We start from the raw sequence: 25585 nt of genomic DNA on the forward strand, positions 1-25585 counted from the left end.
TAAACTGGAAATATCATTTGAAAGTGTTGAATCTTAAAAAAGTTCACCCCCCTAAGCTGAAAACCGTTTTCTCCCATCTATCTATTGCTAGATACAGTACAGTTTAAGGTATCACAGCTTCAGTTTATTGCTGGTGTGATTTTGCTATATGTACGCATGCTTAATAAATAATCTTTGATATTATATATTACATTTGTTATCATCACCTGACTTTTTTATAAACTTATTTTGATAACCTAAACTCATAAGATTTGTTTATTTGTAGATAATTAAATTTACACTCAAATTATAATTCGACAGGACTATAGTCAAGATGTCTAAAAATAGTCTTCCTTTAGATTTGAATAAGAAACTATGGGAATCAAATTTGGTGAGATTTGAAAAAGCCAAGAATTCAAAAAAGTATGCAAAGACTGTTGACAGTCTTGATCAAATGAACAAAATGCCAACAGAACAGCATATCCTGGACAGATTTAAATGCTTGGCTGCAAATGTGAAAAGTAGACAGGAGAGAGTTGTGATAGTGATCAAAGAAGTAAAAATCTTATGAAAAAAACTGAATCTTCCAATTCAAAAAGGCAAATCTACAGTGGAAAGAAAAATTGAGAATGTACTAAACAAGTATGAAAAAAACAGCAGAAAATCAGGAACGCAAGACTTTACCAACTTGTTCAACGTAACTGATGAAAATGGAGAATAGTTGTGTAGAAAGATAAAGCCCTCTATAATCTTCAGAAGTCAAGAAATGGTAGAGCTGGCTACTGCACCACAATTGAAGATACACAAGGAGTTCATCCTAGAAAACTAAAGTTGATTAAGCAGTCAAGATACTAAGGATGATTTAAACAGTGAAGATGAAGATCAGCAAAGAGTCAGTCAAGATACTAAAGATGATTTAAGCAGTAAAGATGAAGAACATTTTAACACTGAAGAAGAAAAACAAGATTCTGACAGTGGTTCTCAAGATTCAGATGCTCTGAAGGAAGAAGAAATTGTTTGGAGAGATGATATGGGCCGACTCCAATCTCAACTCAAAGGTCAAACATTTGTGCTGAACTTGCAATTAAAGTTCTGCAGATAAGGCCTTATTTCGACTTTTCATAAATCATCTTCAGTGCGGTTTGGTTTATATAGTTTCTTTAAATAATGGAAAGTTCTTCAGCAAAGTTTATTAACTGGTATCGTATTCTTCATCTTTGTTGTTGTCATTCCTTTGTTCTTCATTGTTATTGAAATTAGTATTAGTATTGGTAATGATGTTATCATTCTTTGTTGAATGTTTATTTGGGGTTTATTGATATCTATTAGGGCAGCTTCTGCAATTTTTAGATGTATTGTGTTGGTGTTTTTATAAATAATTTTGTGATGTTGTCAAGAATTTTAGCAGGTTATCGTGCTCGATGGTGAAATTCAATTTTGATTGACTCAGGGTGGCTAGTAGCTTGCTGACGTGTTCCGGATCGTCGTATGCGACGAAGATATCGTCAATATATCTGCCATAAATGTTTGTTTTTAATTCCGGATTGTCTCCGAACGTTTTGCTCTCAAGATGTCCTAAAAAAATTTGCGAACAGGACAACGAGTGGTGAGCCATGGCTACACCGTCAATTTAGTTGTACAGTTTGCCTGTGGGAGTGTGGGAAGGTGCGGTGCAGATTTGGAAAAGAGATTTGAGATGTGTTTTTGCTATATTAATTTGAAACAAGATGTTGTCTTTGACGGCCTAGTGGTTAGGGGCGCTTGGTTCTGTTTCGCAGTGGTGCAGTAACCGAGTTCAAATATAACAAAAGGATCCTCGCCTATCAAATGCTTTGTGTGTGTTATGTGTCGTTCAGCACGCATGTTGTTTGTGTGTTGATTCCTCTGAACTTTGAAAAAATGTACAAAACCTATTTTTAACCTCTGAACTTTGAAAAAATGTACAAAACCTATTTTTAACCTTCTGTGAATCTGAGTTTGGTTAGACATCTGAGTTTGGTTGGATCTGAAAATTGTTCTACGATAGAAAGAAAATCGCCATCACAAAATTCATCTGCAAACAGATAATTTTTTGTTCTACACATTTGCCAAATCAAAAGTTTTCATTTAATGAACCGGGTCCGAACGTTATTAAGATTTTTTGTAGTTTATTCAAATCCTGGTAATTTTTTTATAGTTATATATTATTACGTCTTTGGAAAATAAAAATGTCATCGCAAGCTGACTACATGCCATTAATATAAATCAGAAATAGCAATGGGCTAAGTCTTCCACCACTGCAAAATCCCGCTGGCAATTATCATGGCATCTGACTTTCCCCCAGTCCTCCATGTTTGATTTCCAAAAATACTAAATCTTTGAACTTGAATAATTGTATCATAGTAGAGCGAGATGATGGAAAGCCATATTGTCTTCAAGTAAACAACCAATTTAGTGAACAACCAATTTCGTTTTTTTACATGGTCGACTTTAATTGATTCTAATATTTTACGGCAAACTGAGGTCAAAACCGCAGGTCCGTAGATAGAGACAGAATTTTAGCTTTCTTTTTTATTTAAAGGTATTAATATGCTAGAGATATATGTGTGCATATATTACTATTTTGTTAAATAAATTCCAAAATATAAGAAATAAATAAAAAAAGATGTAGGGCTACAAAATACAAACTTGAACAGTCCCATTTGAATGACCTGTGAATATGTATCTTCGTGGTCGAGATCCTATTCTCGTGGAACTCTCACACTCGTGAACTGTGAAGGAAGAAATTATAGACCCGTCTGCTGACTTTATGACACAGAGTCTGTAAACATGAAGATTAAATTTTCAATTGTTTATCGACATTTTTAATGAAACAATTATGATCAGTTTCTTAACAAATAAATAATGTTAACTACGAGCTATTTTTATGCGTGATAATTTTAGTTGTCGTCGTTTAAAATAAAATTATCAGGTGTGATACGTCAAATTCAATAAAATTAAATTATTTTAATGCTTTTTCTAAATGCAATAAACCTTTTTCCTGACGACGAGAGTCTAACAAAAAGTTGATCACTCTCAGGAATCACTTTCTGTATAAACACCTGTAAATCGTCTTTTTCTCCAAATGGACCTGTCAATCAAAAGATGTTAATAAAAGCTAGAATATAAAAAATGCATTGAAAAATGTTATGCAGTATAAAGTGTAGTGATTATATTAACTCAAGATAAAAAAAAGCACAATGACTTGACATTTAGGATTAATTTGCATTTCTACCCATATAAAACAGCAATCCCAGTTGCCCACTAACCAAAATCATTAGCCGAATGGTATTGTGCGGATGTGTATGTGTCTTCAACGTTGAAAATCTTGAATGAAGCTAGTGGCATTGAACCAGGTTGTGTGTTGATCATGCCTCGAAAGCGAGTGACACTCCAACTTCTTACGTGGTTATATTCAGAACATACTATATGATTGATAGCATGTACATGTGATATGCGTGTACGTGTTTCGGATTTGGTTGTGTGCAATGCAATTCGAACGTTTTTAAATCAATATTTTCAAGCGCTTAAAGAACCAAAAGCTTTAAAACTGGTCATGATGTGCAATTTTTGGTATGGTGTGGTCTATTATTAATGGATAACATAGTATAAAATATAAAATGAACACGTGCACGCAAGCACACACACACAAACGCAGTATTTCAATGTAATCAAATGGAAAAATAAAAAATTGTACTCAATATAAACAAAAGTGTTTGCAACAGGAGTGCACCGGATAGGACTTAGGTCGGATAGTTGAAAAAATATCGATATCGTAATTAGGTGACTTGTAAATAGCTTGTTTTAATGAACAATTTAGAAAACTTCCTACGTTAATATTATATTTATTATGTTTATTTTAATTTTACTTTTTCTATCTCTATGACTGATTTTAATAATTAAATGGAATCATTATAAAATAAAATCCGATGCATTGACATAAGTAATTATCAATATATACAATTGAATATGATCATTAAAACAAAGTGGCTTTTATTTCATTTGTATTAAATTTAACTTGAATTATTTCATTAAGTTGTTGTTGGGGATATAATCCAACAAGGCTTTATGCTTAACTTGAGACTAGCTTGGGTAAGCGAATAAAGCCAAAAGCACTGGCTATAATATAAAATGTAACTGATGCACAAATGCGGATCCGATCAGATTGGTGTTTTTTAATTAGCCTAAATCAGGCCACAGTCGGAGGAGTTACTAAAGTCAAATCCAGTACAGTCCCATTTTCAACTATCCAATCAACTAGCTTGCAGTGGTATCTGGAGGGAGCCGAATATTGCCGGATGCTGAAAAAAGGCTGGATAATACAAAATAAAAGTGCTTTTGGTACTAGATTTACATTTTTGTGTCCAGAAATATTATAATAAAATTTAAACAAAAAAAAACTAATCACGAGAAAATTGGCAAAACCAACCTGAAACAAGGTGTTTCTCTGAAATCATCACTTTTGTTACGGGACCACAGTGTACCATGAACGTTTGTAACAACTGTAGACCTATTGTTTGCGAAACCTTAAATAAAGTTTTCGATCAAACTAATACAATTAATTAGTCCTAATGAATTAATTTGCTGACAATGGTTTTGACGAATTTTGAAGTTTTAATTTAATTAAATATCATTTACACCTTTTAACTTTACAATATAAATGCAGCCAGGTTTAAAAAGCTTTTATTGTTTTTCAATGGCATGATGTATGTAAGCAAAATCATATTATTTATATTTCAATACTATTATTTATGTTTATTATTGCTTACATTATTTATTTTGTTTAGTTAATTATTAATTTTTTGTTTCATAATTTAACATAACCTAGTTGAATTTGTGTAGAGCATATGGGCTTTGCTTGCGCTCACAATTTTAAAGTTGATACTTAACCTATATATGTTCGACTATTAGTCTTATGAGTGTTACCAAACCGGTATAACGATAATATCAGTAATACCGACAAGTAGTGAAGTTTTTCAGTACCGATACCGATCATCGGTGCTAAATCGTTTACCGAACCGAGAATTACCGACATAATTTATTGATGGAAAATTTTTTATTTTAAAAAATCATCATAACAACAAATAAGCAATAATGATCAACAGCGATGCATGTAGGCATCCGTAAATACTGATGTATAGTAAATTTACCGATAACAATATAGGTTTTTATTTTTACATGATTTTTGCTTAGGACCGAATCCTAACTTTCAAACTGCTATGCACAAACAAAACCAAACTAAGAGTTTTTACCTTAAACACACTGAGTTGAATTTGCGATGTTGCAAAAAACTGAACATTGCTAACTGTGCAAATTGGGAAAATGTCGTTGGTAAATCCCGTGTAATAATATTATTATTGTAAACACGTGTTGTTTATTTAAAATTTTAAACTTTTAAAGCATAATTTTAATAAGTCTAACTGAACTCGAATTTTAATCATAGCCGAACCAAAACTTTATTTGTGGTTGAATCTGTCGAACTTTACTCACTCATTGTTAAATCTTTCGAACTAAACCGAACCAAACCCGAACATTAGATTTGTAACAAGGGTTCGATTCCCATCTTTAATTTACAGTATTGTTGCGGTTGCGTTTCAATCCGACAGTATCAAAAAATTAATTGTGTAACAGAAGCAGAGCAATGCAATAGTGTAACAACGCTGCAACGCAATAGCGTAAATCGAACAATGACGAAAAAACCTTGTCCCATAGTTTCAGGATGCTGTACGATGATTCTGACAACACCTGAGTTTGTTCCATACGCCACCTCCATCCAACAACTGCAGATACCTGCAAACTGATCTGACAATGGTAATGATAATAAAGAAGAGCAACTTTTATAAAATCACATTAAGCAATAATCAACAAAATTTGATTGATGACTAAATTATTTATGAATACACAAAGCTAAAACTTTTGGCAATTAATGAGTTCAGCATGAGCTGGATAGGCCCGGATATTATAAAAAGTTCGTCATATAAAGTTCAAGGTAGAATTATTAGTATAGAAATTGTTAATTTTTGTCAAAATTTTTAATGTATAATGCAGTTAAAAACTATCTAACTCGTTTTAGGAGTGAGAAAAACACTGAGTGATGTGATCTTATCGCCACCTGGATCTCTAAACAATTCAGTTTTAAGCAGGTCATTGTCCTTCATTCTTAAGGGAAATTTCTGCATGTCTAAATAAATAAATGCAAAAAATAATAGTACAGAAGTTACAATTGAGTGCATGAATTGTAATAATTTGCATTTTGCATGTTGTTGTGAAAGATTTAACATAAATTAAAATTGCGACATTTTCATTCACAGGGTACAGGGTAATGATAATATTCTATAATTTAGTGTATAAATTTTATACCCTGTTAACAATTTGATGTCGAAAAGTGAATTTATTTACAGAAAGTAATGCGAATATAAACATAAAGCAAATCACGACCAATCTTGGGTAAAAATTGAGTGAAACAAACTATTAATAACAAAGTATATTTAAAAACGATGTTAAATTACTGGAGACATAAATGCAACAGAAACAGTTGAGCATCAAAATCAAAACAAATCGTTACTTTACACTAGTATAAACAAGAATTATAATTTATTAAATAACTAAAAAAAAAATCTTAAACAATCTTTCTACCGCGAAAAGAAAAGTTAAACGCACAAACCAATGAGATATATGCAACCGTTGTCACATCCAAGCAGTAACACAGATCCTGAAACATCATGACTTGTAATGTTAATTGCCTCTTGCACCTATCATACGTGTTGGTAGGTTATTTCTATTTTTATACATCATATGTTATTAAGTAATGTTGATGCATTGTATACGTCCATATGTTATACGTAATTTTTTATTCTTCCTAATGCAGTTTCGTCAAAAGCAGAGCTGCTTAGATGTTATTCTATACTAGTAATTAAGCTTTCGTGCCACGAAGACCACACGACGTCCGTACCTCTTATGCATGCTGGTCTTTGAGCTTTAGACAGTCAGTATTCGAACCATACCATTGCGCGATAGCAGCGCGAGACATAAGACTTCTAGTGACTGAGCTAATTTGGTGACGTCTATGTTTATATTATATGTCTGAAATTTTTCTTTATCTATGCTATTTCATATCTATCTATCTTCGTTTAGCGTACAGAAACCCAGTTCGCTGAGGTAGGACGTTTTTTTTGCCATCAAATCAGAACACCAGACTCGCCGATCATGGATTCGAAGTCAACATCAGCAAAACCAAAGCAATGAACACTGGTGAACCCATCCAATCCACAGTTACTGGACGATGGTCCTGTTCAGTTTGTAAAGCTGGTGTAGGTAACAATTCAATCAAGTGTCAGCAGTGTAACCAGTGTTGTCACAAACGTTTTTCAAAAATAATTGGTACTTTATCTAAAGTGTCCTATTTTTTTGTCCTACTTGCATCAATCCACAACAACAAATTTGAAATAGCACTGTTTTTGAAGCCATTAAGGTAGAGGAAGTCACATCGTTTCAATATCTATGGGATGTTCAGGATTGTACTGGAACAGCTGAATCTGCCGTTCAAGCACTCTGTTATATGGCGCAGAAACATGGCCAATGACAACCAAACTGGAACAACAACTTCGACGAACCGACATGAAAATGCTCTGATGGATGCAACGAATTAGTCTGAAGGACCACATCAAATCTACCAAAATCCTGCGTCGTGCTGGTTTAGATGATATAAAGGACGAATGTCGGTTTGATCATGTCAAACGAAGTGGAAACAGTGCCATTATTTTTCTTGCAGATGTTGAAGTACTTGGCACACGTCCCAAAAGCTGTCCAAAGAAGTCCTGGTCGCAAACAATCGAGCAAGACATGAAAGCTCTAAATTTAAATGAAATGGATACAACTGATCGTCTAATTTGGCGCAAAAAGTTGATGGCAAAGAAAACAACTCCTACCTCGGAGAACCGAGCCTCTGGACGCAAAACGAAAATTGATTGATTGTGCTGCATTCTGCTCAGACGTGGCTGTTAAAACGATATCATCAGCATATATTAGATTCCAAATGTCACCAGTGCGTATCGGCTTTGTGATTTCTTCCATCACAGTTATAAATAACAGTGGACTGAGAATCGAGCCTTGGTGAACTCCAATGCCGATGTCAAATGCATCTGTGTTTCAAACCGTTGTGCTGACGAGAGTCTTAGTATTCGTATACATTTCCATCACAAGTCGAACTAGATATTCTGGAATGAGTTGTCGATGTTAACTCCACCTTATTGCTTCACGGGGAACTCGATCGAATGGTTTTTCAAGTCTACAAAAATGTATGATAGTTGTTGATGCTTTGCGCGGTACTTCTCTTGCAGTTGCTGAAGGATGTGAATTGCATCAATTGTTGATTTCCCCGCTAGGAAACCAAATTGATAATTTCCGATTGTGATGAACGACGTTAATCTTCTCTCAATGATTTTCTCGACAATTTTCAGGGAGTGTTTTAACAGACGTATACCCCGATATGATGAACAGTTCAATGGATCACCTTTGCCTTTGTATAGTTCCATTCAGTCGGCATTGAGCAATTTCTCCATATTTCACGGCAAAGTTGTAGTTACGTTTGGATACCTGCAGTACCAGATGCTTTGATAATGTCATTTGTGAGTTCAGAGGGTCCTGCTGCCTTTCCATCCTTCATAGCTTTCTATTTATGTTGAATAAAGACTGCCTAATACATAAATAAATAAAACAAACTAAACCAAAATAAATAATAAAGAAGTAAATATCAGAGCCTTGACAAATAAGACAAATGTCTAGGACCTGCAATTATGAGCCTGCAATTATGAGGAGCCAGACTCCACAATTTCAAAGCTCCACACTTATTGCAAATTTGTATATTCTTAAATTTGAATATTGATATATTTTGCAAATGTTTATTGCGTCCTACTTGCATAATGTGAAATTGTTTCTAATAGTTTTCACGAAAAAAATAATTAGAGCAACCCCATTCCATAACGGAATCAAAAATCCTGGTTTTGTGTAGTTTAGTTATGATTAGTCATAGTAAAAAAAAAACTGAAAATATTTATTATTTGTATTTGTCAATTATAAAAGATCAGAAGACTAATAAATTTTTCTAAAAATTTATCAAGAACTTTGAACATCCATTAAATTACTCAGATCCAGATGACATTAATATGCTAAAAATAAACTGAAACAATTTACTTAATTTGGGTAAGACGAAATTTGCAAAACCCGAATTACATGTGTTTATCTATAAAGAATAACAAAGGTTAATAGCTATTTGGGTGTCAGGATATTTTAAGCTGATTTTATATGATTTCAAATATGGCTCTAGTTTTTGAGAAATATTTTAAACAGCTTGCCTGTTGTGCTATTTTTGTTTGGTTGAGTTTAAAGAAAAAAAACGCTAAGCAGCACACTTTAGGACTCACATTGCTCACCTCAAACGAGGAGAGGCCTAGAAAAGGTGTCCTAAAAATTTCTCGTTCCCAACCTTTTCCTAAATGGTTAACCGCGCTCATTGGGCATATTCCTTAGCGGACAAAAAAAAACCCAAAATCGACTCGTGAACCTATTCGATTTGTGACCAAAACGTACGAACGCTTTTGGGCCGAACTGTAACTAACAGAACGACCTGCGCGGCGTACCGTTATTGCCATCAAGCTGGGAAGATACCAAATCAACATTGTCACACAATCTGGAACCCGTATCTCAGGTCGAAGTGGGAGCAGAATACACGTTCTTTTGGAAGGGTTTGTCAGGCAATGATCCGCGGATTCATGGTGTTGGTTTTGCTGTCCTTTCTCGCCACATATCAAAATAAACCAGCTAAACTTCCGTGGTTCATTGAAATGCTCTCAATGATTCACATCAATTCATGTATCTTTGTAGTGAACTCAGTACCGACAGCTGCCTAGATCGTGATTTTGAACATCGCATTAGGGTCGGCTGCATTTGAAAAACTAGCTAGTCACGTTTTTTAAACAAAATATTTCTATGACAACCATAATTGATATGCACAAAGCTGGCTGCAATTCTGCTCTTATTTATTGTTGTGAATCTTGAACTCATTATCATCTCATAGCAGAGCATCAGCATATCTTACATTGTTTATTGTGTATTCTCCCTATACCTGTACAATCTCTATAGTGAGATCATCGTCAGAAAGATAGATCTTCCGGGAATATCCATTGGAGGCGTGAATATAAACATTGTAAGATACGCTGATGATACAGCTCTTATAGCATACTCAATGTAAAAATTGCAAACATATGTTTCCAAATTTTTTTTGAAATTGGAAGAATTAACATAAACAAAATAGAGTGGTAAATTAACATCAACAAAACAGAGTGCATGGCTATCAGTAAAAGCAAAACCGCCTCGATCTGCTCCATAATCATTAATGGTAAACGAGTGAATCAAGTCAACATCTTCAATTATCTTGAAAGTCTGATAACCTCAGGTTGTAAATGTAATATGGATATCAAAAGAAGTGCGAAGGATGCATATTCTAAAATGAAAAACATCCTCGCCAACAGTAAAATCAGAATATCAACAAAATTAAAACTGTTAGGGTGTTATATTTTTCCTGTGCTAACTTACGGCTCTGAGCCCTGGACAATTTTTAAAAAAATCAATCAATCATCGTTAAGCGTCCAGAGACCCAGTTCTCCCGAGGTAGAACGTTGTTTTCTTTGCCATAAATTTTTTGCACCAAATTAGGCGATCAGTCCTGGGCATGACATAAAACTGCATCCACGCTGCCTTGCGTGCTTTTGAGCAAAAAGCTAGGCCCACCGCTTATAACTGGTGGTTGTCGTCAGGATGGGTGTCCAGATGTAAAAAGTTTTCCCAAAATTTATTCTATGACATCAGAAGGAAAATTTTAAAAAAATGGAAAAAAGATTAACGCTGCTGAGATGTAATTTTTGAGGAGAATTATGAAAATCAGTTTGGCTTCTCATACTTCGAATGAGGATGTATTAAAACAGTCCGGTTATAAAAAGAGGAAATTACTACAGATAATCCGACGGGGACAGTTAAAGTTTTTGGTCACATCATGCGGAAGGAAAGAATGGAAAATCTAACAACTACTAGAAAGATTGCAAAGAAAAGAGATCGCGGTCAACAACGAATAAAATTCGTGGTCTTAGTGTCACTTGTTGAATATCACCACATTTCAACTACTACAAAGTGTTAAAGATCGGGTTTTGTGGAGGTCAATGGTCGCTAATGTCCTAAAAGGATAAGGCCAGAAAAGGAAAAAAAAGATATATATATATATATATATATATAATGCGTGGGTGTGTGTGTGTGTATGTATAATATGTGTGAATATATATGCATCAACCTGCCAATTCCTGGTGTTAGCATGCCAGACTCCAAACTTTCCGGAATGACTCAGTGCGACAAGATGCAATCCAGTGAAGAAAAGAGAATTTATTTGTACGCTTAAGTTAAAGGTGCCTGCAATTATGGTGATCAATAAAAAATAATCAACACCGAAAGCATGAAAGCGAAACTGTATTTATCATCATCTTTTATAGTATTATAACTCATATATTATTATTAAAATATTTAGACACTGACCAATTTCTTTAGTGTCCTTAATGTTATCATAAACAACCCACAACTTCACAATTGTCTGGTAACTGACAGCAACCATGCGACAAAATCGATCATGAAATGGATGTTTTGCATTCAGTGCAACTCGTTCGATGACTTGCTCAGTGCAAGGACTGGTCCAACTCACCATCCAGCCCAAAGAATCTTTTAATCTAAAAATTTTATTTATGAACAAACATTGTTGTTGCTCTATTTCCTAAAATTATTAACACAATGTTTAATGTTTGTTTCGGCGATAAGCCAACAAAACTTTTAAGAATATTATAGCCTTGTGGTTATATAAAAATAATGTGGTTTTCTGGTCGCGATTTCGAATACTAAATCCAGATTGCCATCCACGAATTCAAATTTCTACATGAAGCATGTAATTTTCATTCCTCAACGTACTTTGGAATGACATCATCAAAACTGTCCAGACGATTAACATGCCATCTTTAATGTTGGTGCTCCCAATTTCTATTTTCAAAATTTATATAGCCAACAATTAAAGCGTAAAATTTTGAAAGACAATACTACCATTTCAATTAAAAATAGTGAGAGGTTGGAACATCTCATAACATACAAAAGTGGACCATCAGCTAACGCAAATTGATTTCTTTGCTGTCAAGCAACAAAACTAAGGCTATTCAAAAATGTCAAAGTTATACCTGGCGAATCATGTGTCGCCCAACATAGACTTCTTGTGGCAGATCTGGTTGATTGTCAAACTGTCACAACATAAGTCTAAACAAATGTCTCGGAGAATCAAAACGTGGAAGCTGAAAAGCAATATTCATCGAGAAAAATTTCAACAGATTGTCGCCACACAGTTAGACAACCAATTGCAAGCCAGTACAGATTGGAGTGCATTCAAAACCGTTTTGATAAACGCTGTCACTACAGTTTGTGGAAAAACTGGTACAAAACGCCAGCATGAACGAGACACTTGGTGGTGGAATGACAGTGTACAAAATGCAATAGCTGAAAAGAAAGCTGCATACAAGCAATGGCAAAAACCAAAGTCTGTTTGATGACCACATAATTTTCTGTATGAAGAACAACTATGCAAGACGTCAAGTTGCACTGGCTAACACAGATCAGTGCAGAGAGTGGCTCACTAAAAGCAAAGGTGAACAAATGAAATCTCTGTATCGTATAGTAAAACAAGCAAAGCGTACAAAAAAGACAAAGTTGGTGCCACATGTATCAAAAATGACATAAGTGTGATGGTTTTTGAACAAGATGAGATCAAACTACAGTGGAAAGAATACTTCAACCGTCTGTTAAATGAAACAAATCCCATCAGTGTCAACTTAGACGCACCATCCATCAAAGGTCCGATTCCAGACATCAATGTAGAGAGGAGCTTAAAGAAGCTCTGAAGACTATGAAGGATATAAGGCAACAGGGCCCTCTGGATTCACAAATGACATTATCAAAGCATCTGGTACTGCAGGTATCCAAACGTTACTACAACTTTGCCGTGAAGTCTGCAAAAATTGCTCAATGCCGACTAAATGGAACTATAGCATGACAGTTCCGCTATACAAAGGCATTAAACTGTTCATCATATCGGGGTATATACGTCTGTTAGAACACTCCCTGAAATATGTCGAGAAAATATTGAGAGAAGATTAACGTCGTGTATCAAAATCGGAAATTATCAATTTGGTTTCCTAGCGGGGAAATCAACAATTGATGCAATTCAAATTCTTAGGCAACTGCAAGAGAAGTACTTCACAAAGCATCAACAAATATCACACATTTTTGTAGACTTTAAAAAAGCATTTGTTCGAGTTCCCCGTAAAACAATCAGGTGGAGTCTAAGTCAACAACTCATTCTAGAATATCTTGTTCAACTTGTGATAGAAATGTATACGAATATTAAGACTTTCGTCAGCACAACGGTGTGAAACACAGATGTATTTGACATCGGCGTTAGAGTTCACCAAGGCTCAATTCTCAGTCCACTGTTATTTATAACTGTGATGAAAGTTCAGTAAGCCGATACGCACTGGTGACATTTGTTGTTTAATATAAGCAGATGATACCGCTTTAACAGCCACGTCTGAGCAGAATGCAGCACAGATGTTTGAAGATTGGAACACCAGTCTCGCCGATCATGGATTCAAAGTCAACATCAGCAAAACCAAAGCAATGAACACTGGTGAACCCATCCAATCCACAGCTACTGTTAAGTTTGTAAAACTTAACAATTCAATCAAATGTCAGCAGTGTAACCAGTGGTGTCAACAACGTTGTACTTTAACTAAAGTGTCCAATTTTGTTTGTCCTGCTTGCATCAATCTACAACAAATTCGAAATAACAATGTTTTTGAAGCTATTAAGTAGGAAAGTCACATCATTTCAATATCTAGGGAATGTTCTGGATTGTACTGGAACTGCTGAAGCTGCCGTTCGAGCACGCATACGTGTAGCCTTGAATAAACGGCATCACACTACCATTACGATCAAGACTTTATAAATCTGAGATACGTCCGGTGTTGTTAATGGTGCAGAAACATGGCAAATGACAACCAAACTAGGACAACAACTTCAACAAACCGATATGAAAATGCTAGGCTGGATGCAACGAATTAGTTTGAAGGACCACATCAAATCTACCTAAATCCTGCGTCGTGCTGTTTTAGATGATATAAAGGACGAATGTCGCCAACACCATCTGCGGTGGTTCGGTTATGTAAAACGAAATGGAAACAGAGCCATAACTTTTTTTGCAGTTGTCGAAACACCTGGCACACGTCTCAAAGGCCGTCCAAAGATGTCTTGGTCGCAAACAATCGAGCAAGACATGATAGCTTTAAATTTAAACAAAATAGATACAACTGATCGCCTAATTTGGCACAAAAAATTGATGGCAAAGAAAACAACGTCTTACCTCGGGGAAACTGGGTCTTTGGACGCTAAATGAAGATTGATTGAATTCAACAGGTTACAGATATTAGAACAATACATATAAAGTTTTCAGATTATGCAATGTTAAAGACTCTGAAAGACCATTATGAATAGAATTTCAGAAGAAAACATTGAATAGACTGCTGGAAAATGCATCAAATCTCAGACAAGCTGGAGAGAGTTAAAAAAATATCGGTGGGGTACAACATTATGAAAAATAAAAAGGAGCAATGCAGAAACGTGGTAAAACAATGTAAAAAACGAGGCACAGAAAAGTAGGGGGAATGGATAAACAAGATGAGAGGTCAGCCACGAGGGTAGACGTGTCGAATCAAAATTAATTTGTACGTTTATGTATGTTAAAGTTTGGTCTACTAAAACATTGAGTTAATATGATAAAATGTAACATAACGTTGTATGATAAAATGTAACAAAAACCCTTTGTATCTTTATATTGGCTCTAATTTTATTAATTTATATTGGCTCTATTTTTACTAATGTTTAAGTTTGAAAATTATAGTCTTTGTATTAGTTTTTCAATACCAAAACTCGAAAAGAAAAGCTAGTTTAAATAAAAAATGAAGACGGAAATGTAAATTTATTTTCTTATAAGTTGAGGATACATGACTTGTGTTAAACTTAACATTGTTCAAAAGCGATAAAAATATTAAAATTAACGGTGATATTAAGCAAAAACCTGTGCAAGACAACATAATTTGGATAAGAAACTGCTACCCAGTTACCATGCCCCTTCACTATTGTTACTCTCATTGGATAAAATTCTAGTAAATCTAAATAAAAAAATTATTCATCATCATTCACGTTAATTTAATTACTAATTGTTAGTAATTCTACAAGTAATTACTAGCATACAAATTTAAGGTCATTATCACTCACCACCATCATCACAACATTATTTACTCATTTGAATGTTCCCAATTCTGAGGTCAGACATACTGATTGGAATGTTTTGCCTGTTTTCCGCATGCAAGTGTCCCAGTTTCCTACCATGAAAAACAAATACACTCAGAAAAGTACAGCCCGAGTATTGCGCAACCCTCTTATAGCAAGGGGGGGAGAGTTCAAGATTTGTCCCATACAAAATTGAAACATTAAAAAAACTAATAAAGAAGATAAAAATTAAAGCCCTAATATTTTTTGAAAATTGTTCTATTTCATTTGAGAAAGAATTATTTGTTACGCAACAGTTTTTTTAAGTAGTTTTAACGGAAGTGTGATGGGTGAGAGAGGGAGTCAAAATATCGTTGCTTCGTGTTATGTAATACTCGATCGGCTTTAAAGTAATTAAAATTAATATTTGCACATCCGCAAACAAGTGAGATTAATCAATAAGAACTTTAACAGTGGTACCGTGGAAGCCGTAAATGTTGAATAAATAACTTAAAAACAAACCTGGCATTATTAATGTTGAATTCAGATTTAGAATAATTAGATGATAAATCGTTATCAACACCGGCTACTGAACTTCTTGCCGTTACTGCTTCATTGGCTGTGGATGGATGACCTAATCAAAAAATTAAGAAATTAAGTAAAAAGCATTGTAACATAATTAACAAACAATTGCCATGATATATTAACAAAAGATTTTAACTAAATTCAACACAAACAAACAAATGAACAACTTTGTGGTGCAATAATTGCATGGAACAGCAGCCCACCACAACTTTCTTGGGCCAATTCATCACACAACATTAAACGTCGAACTGTTGAAATTATTTCAGTTAACCATCATTTTCAATATAAAGTTATAATTCTATTAATGTTAATTATATTAAAAGCATTATTCGAATCTAACCTAGTGGTGTCAAGCCATAATATTCAGCTTCATGTTTCAATGCCTTGTAATCACTGGTGCTGTAAAGCGTTCATTTAAGAAATAACATTTATTTTAAAAATTAAATTTCAAATAAATGTTGCAATGTAAAATGTATAATTTGAAATGAAATGTTCAAAAAAATTGTATAAATATCAATAAAAACGCATCTCGTTTTTTTCCGAAAGTATAGCGCTATTTGGCAAGATGCAAAGAAACCAACCAGAATGCTGAAATTGTGTAACTTAACCAGGGTATGGGAGTCGGACAAAAAATATCCCCTTCAAAAATTTCAGGCTCTGGGTTACAAGTCCAAGAAAAATTTTCAACTTTTTCATCATAATTTCACTTAAATATGTAGAAAATAGATGTAACTGTCGAGGAGAAATAATTAGTCATAAGTAGATACATCCCAATCGTATATTAAAATGTGTTATTGCAATCATCATTCTGCATCACACACGTTGTTTTGCTTCAAAATGTAAAAAATGATAATGGCGATTATTTATTTATAGAATAATTCAAAAGCTTCTATACGTTTTCCTAATTTTAGATAATGTTTTCATGCGTTATCAAATTGGCTATGCAAATTCAAACCTAAACTGAATATCTCGAGTCCTCAAATAATTGAGAATATCTTTGAATAGTGTTGGATCCCTATCAATGAAGATCTAGAATGAATAATGAAATGTTAAATATAAAAACAGGAATGTTCATGAACAAAAATGATTTTTATTTTTATATTACAATAGCATTTAACAAATAAAAAAAAATTTAAATTCCGTTACGTTTCCATCAAGATCTTTCGTGGAAGGTATGCGGCCACTCAACAAACTGTTAAATAATACATAAATAGTGAAACGAACCGTAAATAAAACATTTATAGAAATAATAGTGTATCATTTGAATTAAAGGATCACCTGGTAAAAAATGAATCTGAAATCCAAGTCAATGTTTGATAAGAGGTGCAAAATCTGAGAGAACAAACATTAATGAAAAATAATGGTACAGTATTGCATTTTGATCCAAAATGTAAGTAACAAAAATTTACAATATCAGTTACATACATCACATTTGTATATAATGTGACTAAATGAAATTACCACATGAAGGAAAAATTAAATAAAGTTGGTCAAAAATAAATAACACATTTAAAATAACTAGTGACTATAGCTAGTTAATTAACTAAACTAATTATCAGTCAAGGAGAATAAATGGATATCATATTAACATTAATGATAAATGAACAACTAACCCTATTCAACCTCAACTTACCTAAAATCATAAAATATAAATATTGAATAATAAAAATTACTTATTAAAACCAAGAAAATTAGTGTACCTTGTGCCTCCGACATTCAGTGATATAACATCACAGCTTGATAGTAAACTTGTCATCACTTAAATTTTCCTTCAAATAGATTAGAATGTTATTTTATATTTAATTCATTATTATTTTATCGAAACAGAGAAATAGAAAACATTTATAAGCATTTGATTAAGTTATAAATAATTACAAGATACCATTACCTTTTTCTTGAATGAGATTGTTGTAAAATAAATTATAAATAAGAAAATTATTAAATTTTAAAGTGGAAAAAATGTAATGATGAACACATATAACAATTATTCTCTCTCTCTCTCTCTCTCTATATATATATATATACATATATATATATACATATATATATATATATATATATATATATATATATATACATATATATATATATATACATATATATATATATATATATACATATATATATATATATATATATACATTTACAAATGTACCGGTGAAAGACACAATTGACATCATTATCAATACGGTTTACAATTCAAATATGTCCCCCATCAAATTTCCCAAATCTCATCTTAAATCGCTTTTGGAAATTCGTACAACCGAGGCACACTTCACAAGTCCAACAGGAAAAATGTATAAACAAATTGATGGCATAGCCATGGGTTCGCCACTAGGAGTTCTTTTCGCTAATTTTTATTTAGGACATTTAGAAAACAAGACGTTTGAACAACACCCACATTTAAAACCACACATTTACACTCGATATGTTGATGATATTTTTGTTGCATATGATGAACAAGACATGATCAATGAACTCGTTACCACGTTTAACCATTCAAAAGTTAAATTCACAATTGAATTAAGAAAAGAAAAATCAATACCGTTTTTGGATGTGCTCGTTAAACATGATGAACGTCATTTCAACATCTCAGTTTATGTGAAAGAAACCAACAAAGGAATTTGTCTTAATGGACAAAGTGAATGTACGAAAGAATATAAACTGAATACTATCAAAGCCTTCGTCAACCGAGCAATAACACACTCAACTACTCAAAATGACATCAATACAGAATTGAATCGCATTAAAAAATTACTTGTTAATAATGGTTATCAAATATCAGATATTAACAATGTAATTAAATTTAAATTAAAAAATATCAGTAACAACAATAATAATAACTACAACAGAGTTACCAGTAGCAATATTATCACCAACAACAATAATCTTTCTATTGAAAATGATAATCCCATAGCCAACTATAACATCATTAATAACAACAACAATAACAGTAATCTTAATATTGATAACAATAACAACAATAATTTCAACAATAATCACAATAATCACTATAACAATATTATTCATAATACTAATAATTATAACGAAAGCATTGTCAACAACAACAACGATGAAGTCAATAATAACAACAATAATCCAGATACTAATCACAACATCATAGTTAACAACTTTAGTAACCAAAACAACACCTACTACAATAACAACAATAATAATTATAAAGATATTATTCTATATTACCGCAACATCATGTCCACTTCATATAAAAACAGATGAAAACATTTTAAGAAAACTAATTTACAACAATATCAAAACCGTCAATCCCAATTGCAAAGTTAAGTTAAGAATATATTATAAAAACGCCAAAACATCACACATGATAATCAAAAATAACTGTCAACCCAACAACAATTCCATCATGAAAAATAGTCATCTAGATATGAATTTTCCTGTCCCATTGGTAACTGTGTGCACAAAACTTCTTCATATATAGGAATGACCACCACTCAACTTTCTCGTCGACTTACCATGCACAAAAGAGAGGGTGCGATCAAATCTCATATAGAAACAACACATAATACAACATTAACACGTTCAATTCTCGACAATGACACAAATGTTCTTTACAAAAACTCCAATTCTTTCACTTTAAAGATAGCCGAAGCCATATTAATAGAAATAAAAAATCCAAAATTAAATGTTCAGCTACAAAGTATAACAGTACTTCCGACTCACAAACAGTTTTCTAAACTAATTAATAATTCTCTCACCACCTATAACAACAATAACAACCAGGTTACCATCACCACCACCAACAACCATGTTACTACCAACAATAATGTTAATAATTGCAGCAACAACACCAATACTAATGTTAACAACAACAACATCATTGTCAATAACAACAACAATAACAACAGCAACAACAACAACAACAATAGTAATAATAATAACAATGATAATAACAATGACAATGATAATAATATAAACTTGGAAACATGAATATTGTAGTGTGATGATATGGCTGATTTTCTTTTTATTTTGTTGATTTACTTTAGTGTCCTGGTTATGACATTAAACTGACCCTCACTGCCTTGTGAGTGATGTTGGATCATCAAAGGCTAGGCCCACCGCTTATAACTGTGGTTGCGTTCTCCTGTGTAAAAACTAGCCAAATAATAAATGCTTATGATGATGACGGAAAAAACAATGGCCCTCAGTATCCGGCAGAAGAGGGTGCGAAGAATCTCCGGAAACCCAGTCGATGGGGTTGTGGTGCAAGGCCCTGTGGATGGTCTGGCTACTGGCACCCCACTCTATAGTGTGGCGGTGCAAGGCACTATAGATGGAAGGACTACTTGTAGACCAAGGGGTTGGAGGTTTGGTACCTGGAATGTAGGCACGTTGACAGGAAGAAGTTTGGAAGTGGTGGAGGAGCTGCAGAGGAGAATGGTTGACGTGGCTGCATTACAGGAGGTCAGATGGAAGGGTGAGGGTACAAGGTTTGTGGGGGCTAAAGGTGGAAGATATAAGTTGTGGTGGAAGGGGGATGATGGTACGGGAGGAGTTGGTGTGATGGTAAGAGAAGAGTTGGTGGAGAAGGTGTTGGAAGTGAGGCGGAGAAGCAATGGGGTAATTGTGGTGGTGATGGTGTTTGGAAAAGTAATAGTGAGGGTGATATCAGGATATGCTCCGCAACAAAGTAGGAAGGAAGAGGAGAAGGATAGGTTTTATGATGATGTTTCTGACGAGATTGGGCAAGCGGGGTTGAATGAGTTTGTGGTGTTGTTGGGTGATTTGAATGGTCATGTGGGGGCGGATGCAGACGGATATGAAGGTGTGCATGGGGGATGGGGATATGGTATACGGAATGAGGAAGGGCGTAGAGTGTTGGAGTTAGCGGATGCACACAGCATGGTGGTGGGGAACACTTGGTTCACAAGGGAACCAGCGCGATTGATTACTTATAGGTCAGGGGAAAATAGATCGATGATCGACTATATATTGGTAAGGGCCAAACATAGGAAGTATGTGAAGAATGTGAAGGCGATACCTGGTATGTTGCAGCATAGTATGGTTGTGATGGATGTGACATGAAAAGAAATGGGGAGGAGGAAGAAGGATAAGTTTGTGGCAAAGAGAAAGACATGGAAGTTGCAGGATGCAGAGGTGAGGAAGGCATTTGAAGTGAAGGTGACTGAAAATTGGGAGAGTGGTAAGGATGGAAATGTTTGGGAGAGATACAGGGACTGTGTGTTGGCTACGGCAGATAAAGTATGTGGATGGACGAAAGGAAAGTGTAGGCATGGTGAGACGTGGTGGTGGGATGAAGATATAAGAAGGGTTTTGGAAGTCAAGAAGGAGAGGTTTAGGGTATGGAGAAGGGACATGACGGAGGAAGCGGAGTCTGAGTATAGGAAGGCTAAGAAGGTTGCAAAACAGGCAGTGGCAACTGCAATGACGAAAGCATCAGATAGGTTAATGAAGGAAATGGAATCTGATGTGAGTTCGAGGAAAATGTTCAAAGTAGCAAAGCAGTCAATGAGGGATAGGAAAGATGTTATAGGGAATGGATGTGTTTGGGATGGATCTGGCAAGTTGTGCATAGATGAGGAGGAAAAAGCTCAGGTGTGGAAAGCTCATATGGAAAGGTTGATGAATGAAGAGAATGAGTGGGATGGAGATGTGGAATCCGTGGTCACACACGGACCTATAGAGAAGGTGATAGGAATTGAAGTTATGATGAGAATTGCTAACAGTATGTTTGATGATGAAGGTATACCTGAGGATTGGCGACACAGTGTGTTGGTGCCGTTGTATAAGGGCAAAGGAGATGTGAGAGATTGTGGGTCATACAGGGGTGTGAAATTACTAGAGCACGGAATGAAGGTAGTGGAGAGGGTGCTTGAGAGGAGGTTGAGAAGTATGGTGACAGTTAATGAAATGCAGTGTGGGTTTATGCCTGGTAGGGGAACGGTGGATGCGTTGTTCATGGCGAGAATGTTGCAGGAGAATTATAGAAAGAAGAAACGAAGATTGTACCTGTGTTTTGTGGATCTAGAAAAGGCTTTTGATCGAGTACCGAGGAAGGTCATTGAATGGGCGTTGAGGAAGAAAGGAGTGAATGAGAGACTTGTTAAAGCTGTGATGCAGCTGTATGAAGGAGCAAAGACAAAGGTGAGGGTTGGAAGGGGGATGTCGGACGCTTTTAGTGTTAAGGTAGGAGTGCATCAAGGATCAGTGTTATCACCGTTTCTGTTTGCAATTGTGATGGATGTTGTGTGTGGAAACATAATGGAGGGGTTGTTATTTGAGATTTTGTATGCAGATGATTTAGTCTTGATGGCTGATAGCATGGAAGAATTGCAGTTAAAATTTGACAGATGGAAAAGTGTTATTGAAAAGAAAGGGTTAAAAGTTAATATTGATAAGACGAAGGTAATGGTGAGTGGGGAAGGTGGGGAACGAGTGATAAGTAAAATAGACCCCTGTGGGGTATGTGATAGGAGAGTGAAGGCTAACTCGGTATTGTGTATAGGATGTCAGAAATGGGTGCATAAGAGATGTAGTGGTGTGAGGGGGGCACTGAAAAAGGTGGAAGGCACGTTCAAATGTAAGAAATGTGTTCATGGTGTGATTAATAGGACGGACGCAAGGACGGGGTTGAGTGATGGTATTGAAAGAGTGGAAAGCTTTGTTTACTTAGGGGATAAGCTGAATGCGGATGGAGGATGTTTGAGCGCAGTTACGGCTAGAGTTCGTGTGGGATGGATGAAATTTAGGGAACTGGGTGGGGTATTGTGTGGAAAGAAATGGTCAGTAAAGATGAAAGGGAGGGTATATAATGCATGTGTGAGAGCAGCGATGATATATGGTGGTGAAACTTGGGTGTTGAGGAGAGAGGAGGAAAGTGTACTGCAGAGGGCTGAAAGAGCTATGGTGAGGATGATGTGTGGGGTTAAAGTGAAGGATAGGAGGAGTAGTACAGAGCTGATGTCAATGATGGGACTGAATGAGGACATTGTGACATTGATAAGGAGATCGAGATTGCGGTGGTATGGACATGTGTTGAGAAGGGATGAAAGGGTCGGGATTAGGCGAGCGTTGGAGTTCGAGGTTGAAGGAGTGGTAGGAAGGGGTCGTCTGCGATTGGGATGGAGAGAGCAGGTGGAGAAGGACAGGGTGAAAGCGGGGTTGCGTGATACTGAGGCGAGTGACAGATGTGGATGGAGTCGAGGGGTATTTCGGTTTCATCATAGGTAGCCAAACGGCAACCCCCGATCTCGGGGAAAATGCCGTCTAAACGTGTGTTTGTTTTTGTTTGTTTTTTGTTGATTTACTTTATGGTCGTTTTTTCAGCAATTTTTAAAAATTTTAATTTTAATTTATTTTGTTTAATTCTAATATACATGTATATCTATGTAAATAATTTAAAGTTAATTTTATCAATATGTTAAATATATAGTATATAATAATTAATGATAATATTTTCAAAAATGTTCGCGCTTAAAATTAAGTTATACTGTATGACGTCATTTGTTTATAAACGGTAATGTTCGTTATTATTTATCTGAAGACTATGAAGGATCAGTGAAGAAAAGGCATCAGTGCCCTCTAGACTCATAAATGATATGTTTTGACAGTTTAACAACCAGGTCTGCCACAAGGAGTCTATGTTGGGCGACACATGATTCGCCAGGTATAACTTATTCAACGCAATTAATAATTCGGAAATGGCATATACATTTTTGAATAGCCTTCGCTGCTGTTGCTTGACAGCGAAAAAATCAATTTGCGTGGCTGATGGTCCACTTTTGTATGTTATGAGATGTTCCAACCTCTTTTTAAAATATGTGTTCGGTAAAGAAAAACCCGTGACTTTCACAAAACTCAAGGATGCGGTTGCCATCTCCATTCCGTTCTCCATAGCCAAAACCGCCATGCACGTTATCAAAACCATCTTTTTTCTCTCCAACGTGGCCATTGAGATCGCCTCCAATCAGGATTGTTTCGGATTTTGGTATTGTTGAGATGGTGTCAGAAAACGCAGCCCAGAAGTTATTTTTCATCTCTTCTGATTCGCCTGTCTGTGGTTCGTATGCAAACAAAATAGTCATTGTTTGCTTTTCTAGACTAATCTTGATCCACATGAGATGTGAGTTAATCCTTTTAATATCCAGTACTTCTTGGGCTAGCGGTTATTTGACAAAAATTCCAACACCATTTTGGCCGTCTTTTGACCATTCCAGAATAGTTTATATTTTATATTTTTATAATTTTATAGTTTATATTATTATTGATATATATTATATATTTTATATTATAATTTTAATGTTAAGACATTAGAAGAGTTTGCTGCAGTAAATGTGCTGAAACAGAGAAGGATAACTTAGATATTCAGTCACAGCCTTAAGAATTCACAAAAAGATGACATAATTTAACCAGTGATTTTTTTACAGTTGCTGCTAAAAGTGTTCAATAGTTGATTCATTTTGCACTGACTCATGGATTTTAAAGCATTCCAGAACTTTTGGAAAATTTTCATAGTCAAATTCAAAAAGAACATCATAAAAAAAGTCAACAGTTCAACTTACTTCATTTTTTCCTAAAAAATATTAAATTTTTGAAATTAACAGTGCAACATGGTTTTTCCAAATTATATATTGTATTGATATAATACAGTTCAGTGTACATTTACTAATAAAAAATAATGTATACATTTTGTATACCTTTTTCATTTGGTTGTAAATATGTTTTAACCCATTTAAGACACCTCCTTTTTAAGACCTGATTTCTATGACATTTTCAAAGTCGTTAATAGGGAGTACCACTGTATATATATTCCTCTGTTCAAAACATCTCATTTTGGCGCAAAAATGCTTCTTGTGATAGTCATGACATGGAAATCATTGTCACATGATCTAAAAGTTAGTATCTACTTTTGCTTTAGCTTGTTCGAACAGCCAATTATTTCTGGTAATTAGAGTTTAATTAATTTTTTGGCGTAAAGTTGTTCGCTCGAATGTATTATTAATTTTGCATGTTTGAACGTTCAGTCAATTATTCGAAATTGAATGTAACTGAGTTTTATCGAATATATTGAACTTAGTTTATTTTTGTAATTAGTTGATGTGCTTATTCGATTTCGTTTGCGAATTTCTTGTGTATAGCCTACGCCAAACGTGTTTGACCGCCCAAGCACAACATCGATTGGACGCTGTGCACGGGCGTACACAAAAATACATTTACAAACGGCCATAACTTCTTCTGTTTGTAAATGTATAACTATTCTGTATGTTGCCAGTATCCTGTGTAACTTGTGGATTAAGTAGAATTAAGTGGTGTCGAACGTAGGTAAGTTAGCGTGGTACAATTTCATTGCTTTGATCGATCCTATTTATAACTCAGTAGATAAGATCGTAAGCCACTATTAAGCGTTGTCCTTGCTATCTCTAGTCCTCTATTTAATAAGTAGACATAGAGTATTAGACGGCTTCGCGGAGTTTTTTGCTATTTGGGCTTATTATTAGTTCGGCGGTATTTGTAGTTTTTGAGATTCGTTGACAGAGTAATAGTAAAGGTCACAGAATACTTTAAAAACTCACGATTAGGTAGGTTCGACGTGGTGAGTGTTGTGTGA

The 25585-nt window shown here is 34.7% G+C and overlaps 2 protein-coding genes across 2 annotated transcripts in view; one reads left to right on the top strand and one right to left on the bottom strand.

Moving 5' to 3' along the window:
- HELRODRAFT_119358 (hypothetical protein) overlaps positions 1 to 17345 on the bottom strand; it is a gene marked incomplete at both ends in the record, with an annotated part of 21995 nt that extends 4650 nt beyond the window's left edge. Inside the window, 17 exons of the mRNA XM_009017166.1 lie at positions 2647 to 2779; positions 2992 to 3088; positions 3267 to 3422; positions 4427 to 4507; positions 5698 to 5799; positions 6062 to 6178; positions 6662 to 6749; positions 11339 to 11454; positions 11578 to 11765; positions 15206 to 15290; positions 15430 to 15512; positions 15922 to 16033; positions 16131 to 16232; positions 16325 to 16383; positions 16940 to 17013; positions 17131 to 17176; positions 17263 to 17345. Coding sequence (XP_009015414.1) covers positions 2647 to 2779; positions 2992 to 3088; positions 3267 to 3422; positions 4427 to 4507; positions 5698 to 5799; positions 6062 to 6178; positions 6662 to 6749; positions 11339 to 11454; positions 11578 to 11765; positions 15206 to 15290; positions 15430 to 15512; positions 15922 to 16033; positions 16131 to 16232; positions 16325 to 16383; positions 16940 to 17013; positions 17131 to 17176; positions 17263 to 17345 — 1722 coding nt within the window. The remainder of the gene's footprint in view (positions 1 to 2646; positions 2780 to 2991; positions 3089 to 3266; positions 3423 to 4426; positions 4508 to 5697; positions 5800 to 6061; positions 6179 to 6661; positions 6750 to 11338; positions 11455 to 11577; positions 11766 to 15205; positions 15291 to 15429; positions 15513 to 15921; positions 16034 to 16130; positions 16233 to 16324; positions 16384 to 16939; positions 17014 to 17130; positions 17177 to 17262) is intronic.
- A 2809-nt stretch (positions 17346 to 20154) lies between these two features.
- HELRODRAFT_160169 (hypothetical protein) lies at positions 20155 to 25574 on the top strand (the record flags this gene model as incomplete). The annotated part of the gene is made up of 4 exons (XM_009017167.1): positions 20155 to 21001; positions 23725 to 23970; positions 24715 to 24872; positions 25557 to 25574. 4 exons carry the CDS (start codon positions 20155 to 20157, stop codon positions 25572 to 25574), a joined length of 1269 nt encoding a protein of 422 aa, XP_009015415.1.
- Positions 25575 to 25585: the final 11 nt, after the last annotated feature.

Source organism: Helobdella robusta (assembly GCF_000326865.2).
Source record: "Helobdella robusta unplaced genomic scaffold HELROscaffold_2, whole genome shotgun sequence".
NCBI classification, from domain to species: Eukaryota; Metazoa; Annelida; class Clitellata; order Rhynchobdellida; family Glossiphoniidae; genus Helobdella; species Helobdella robusta.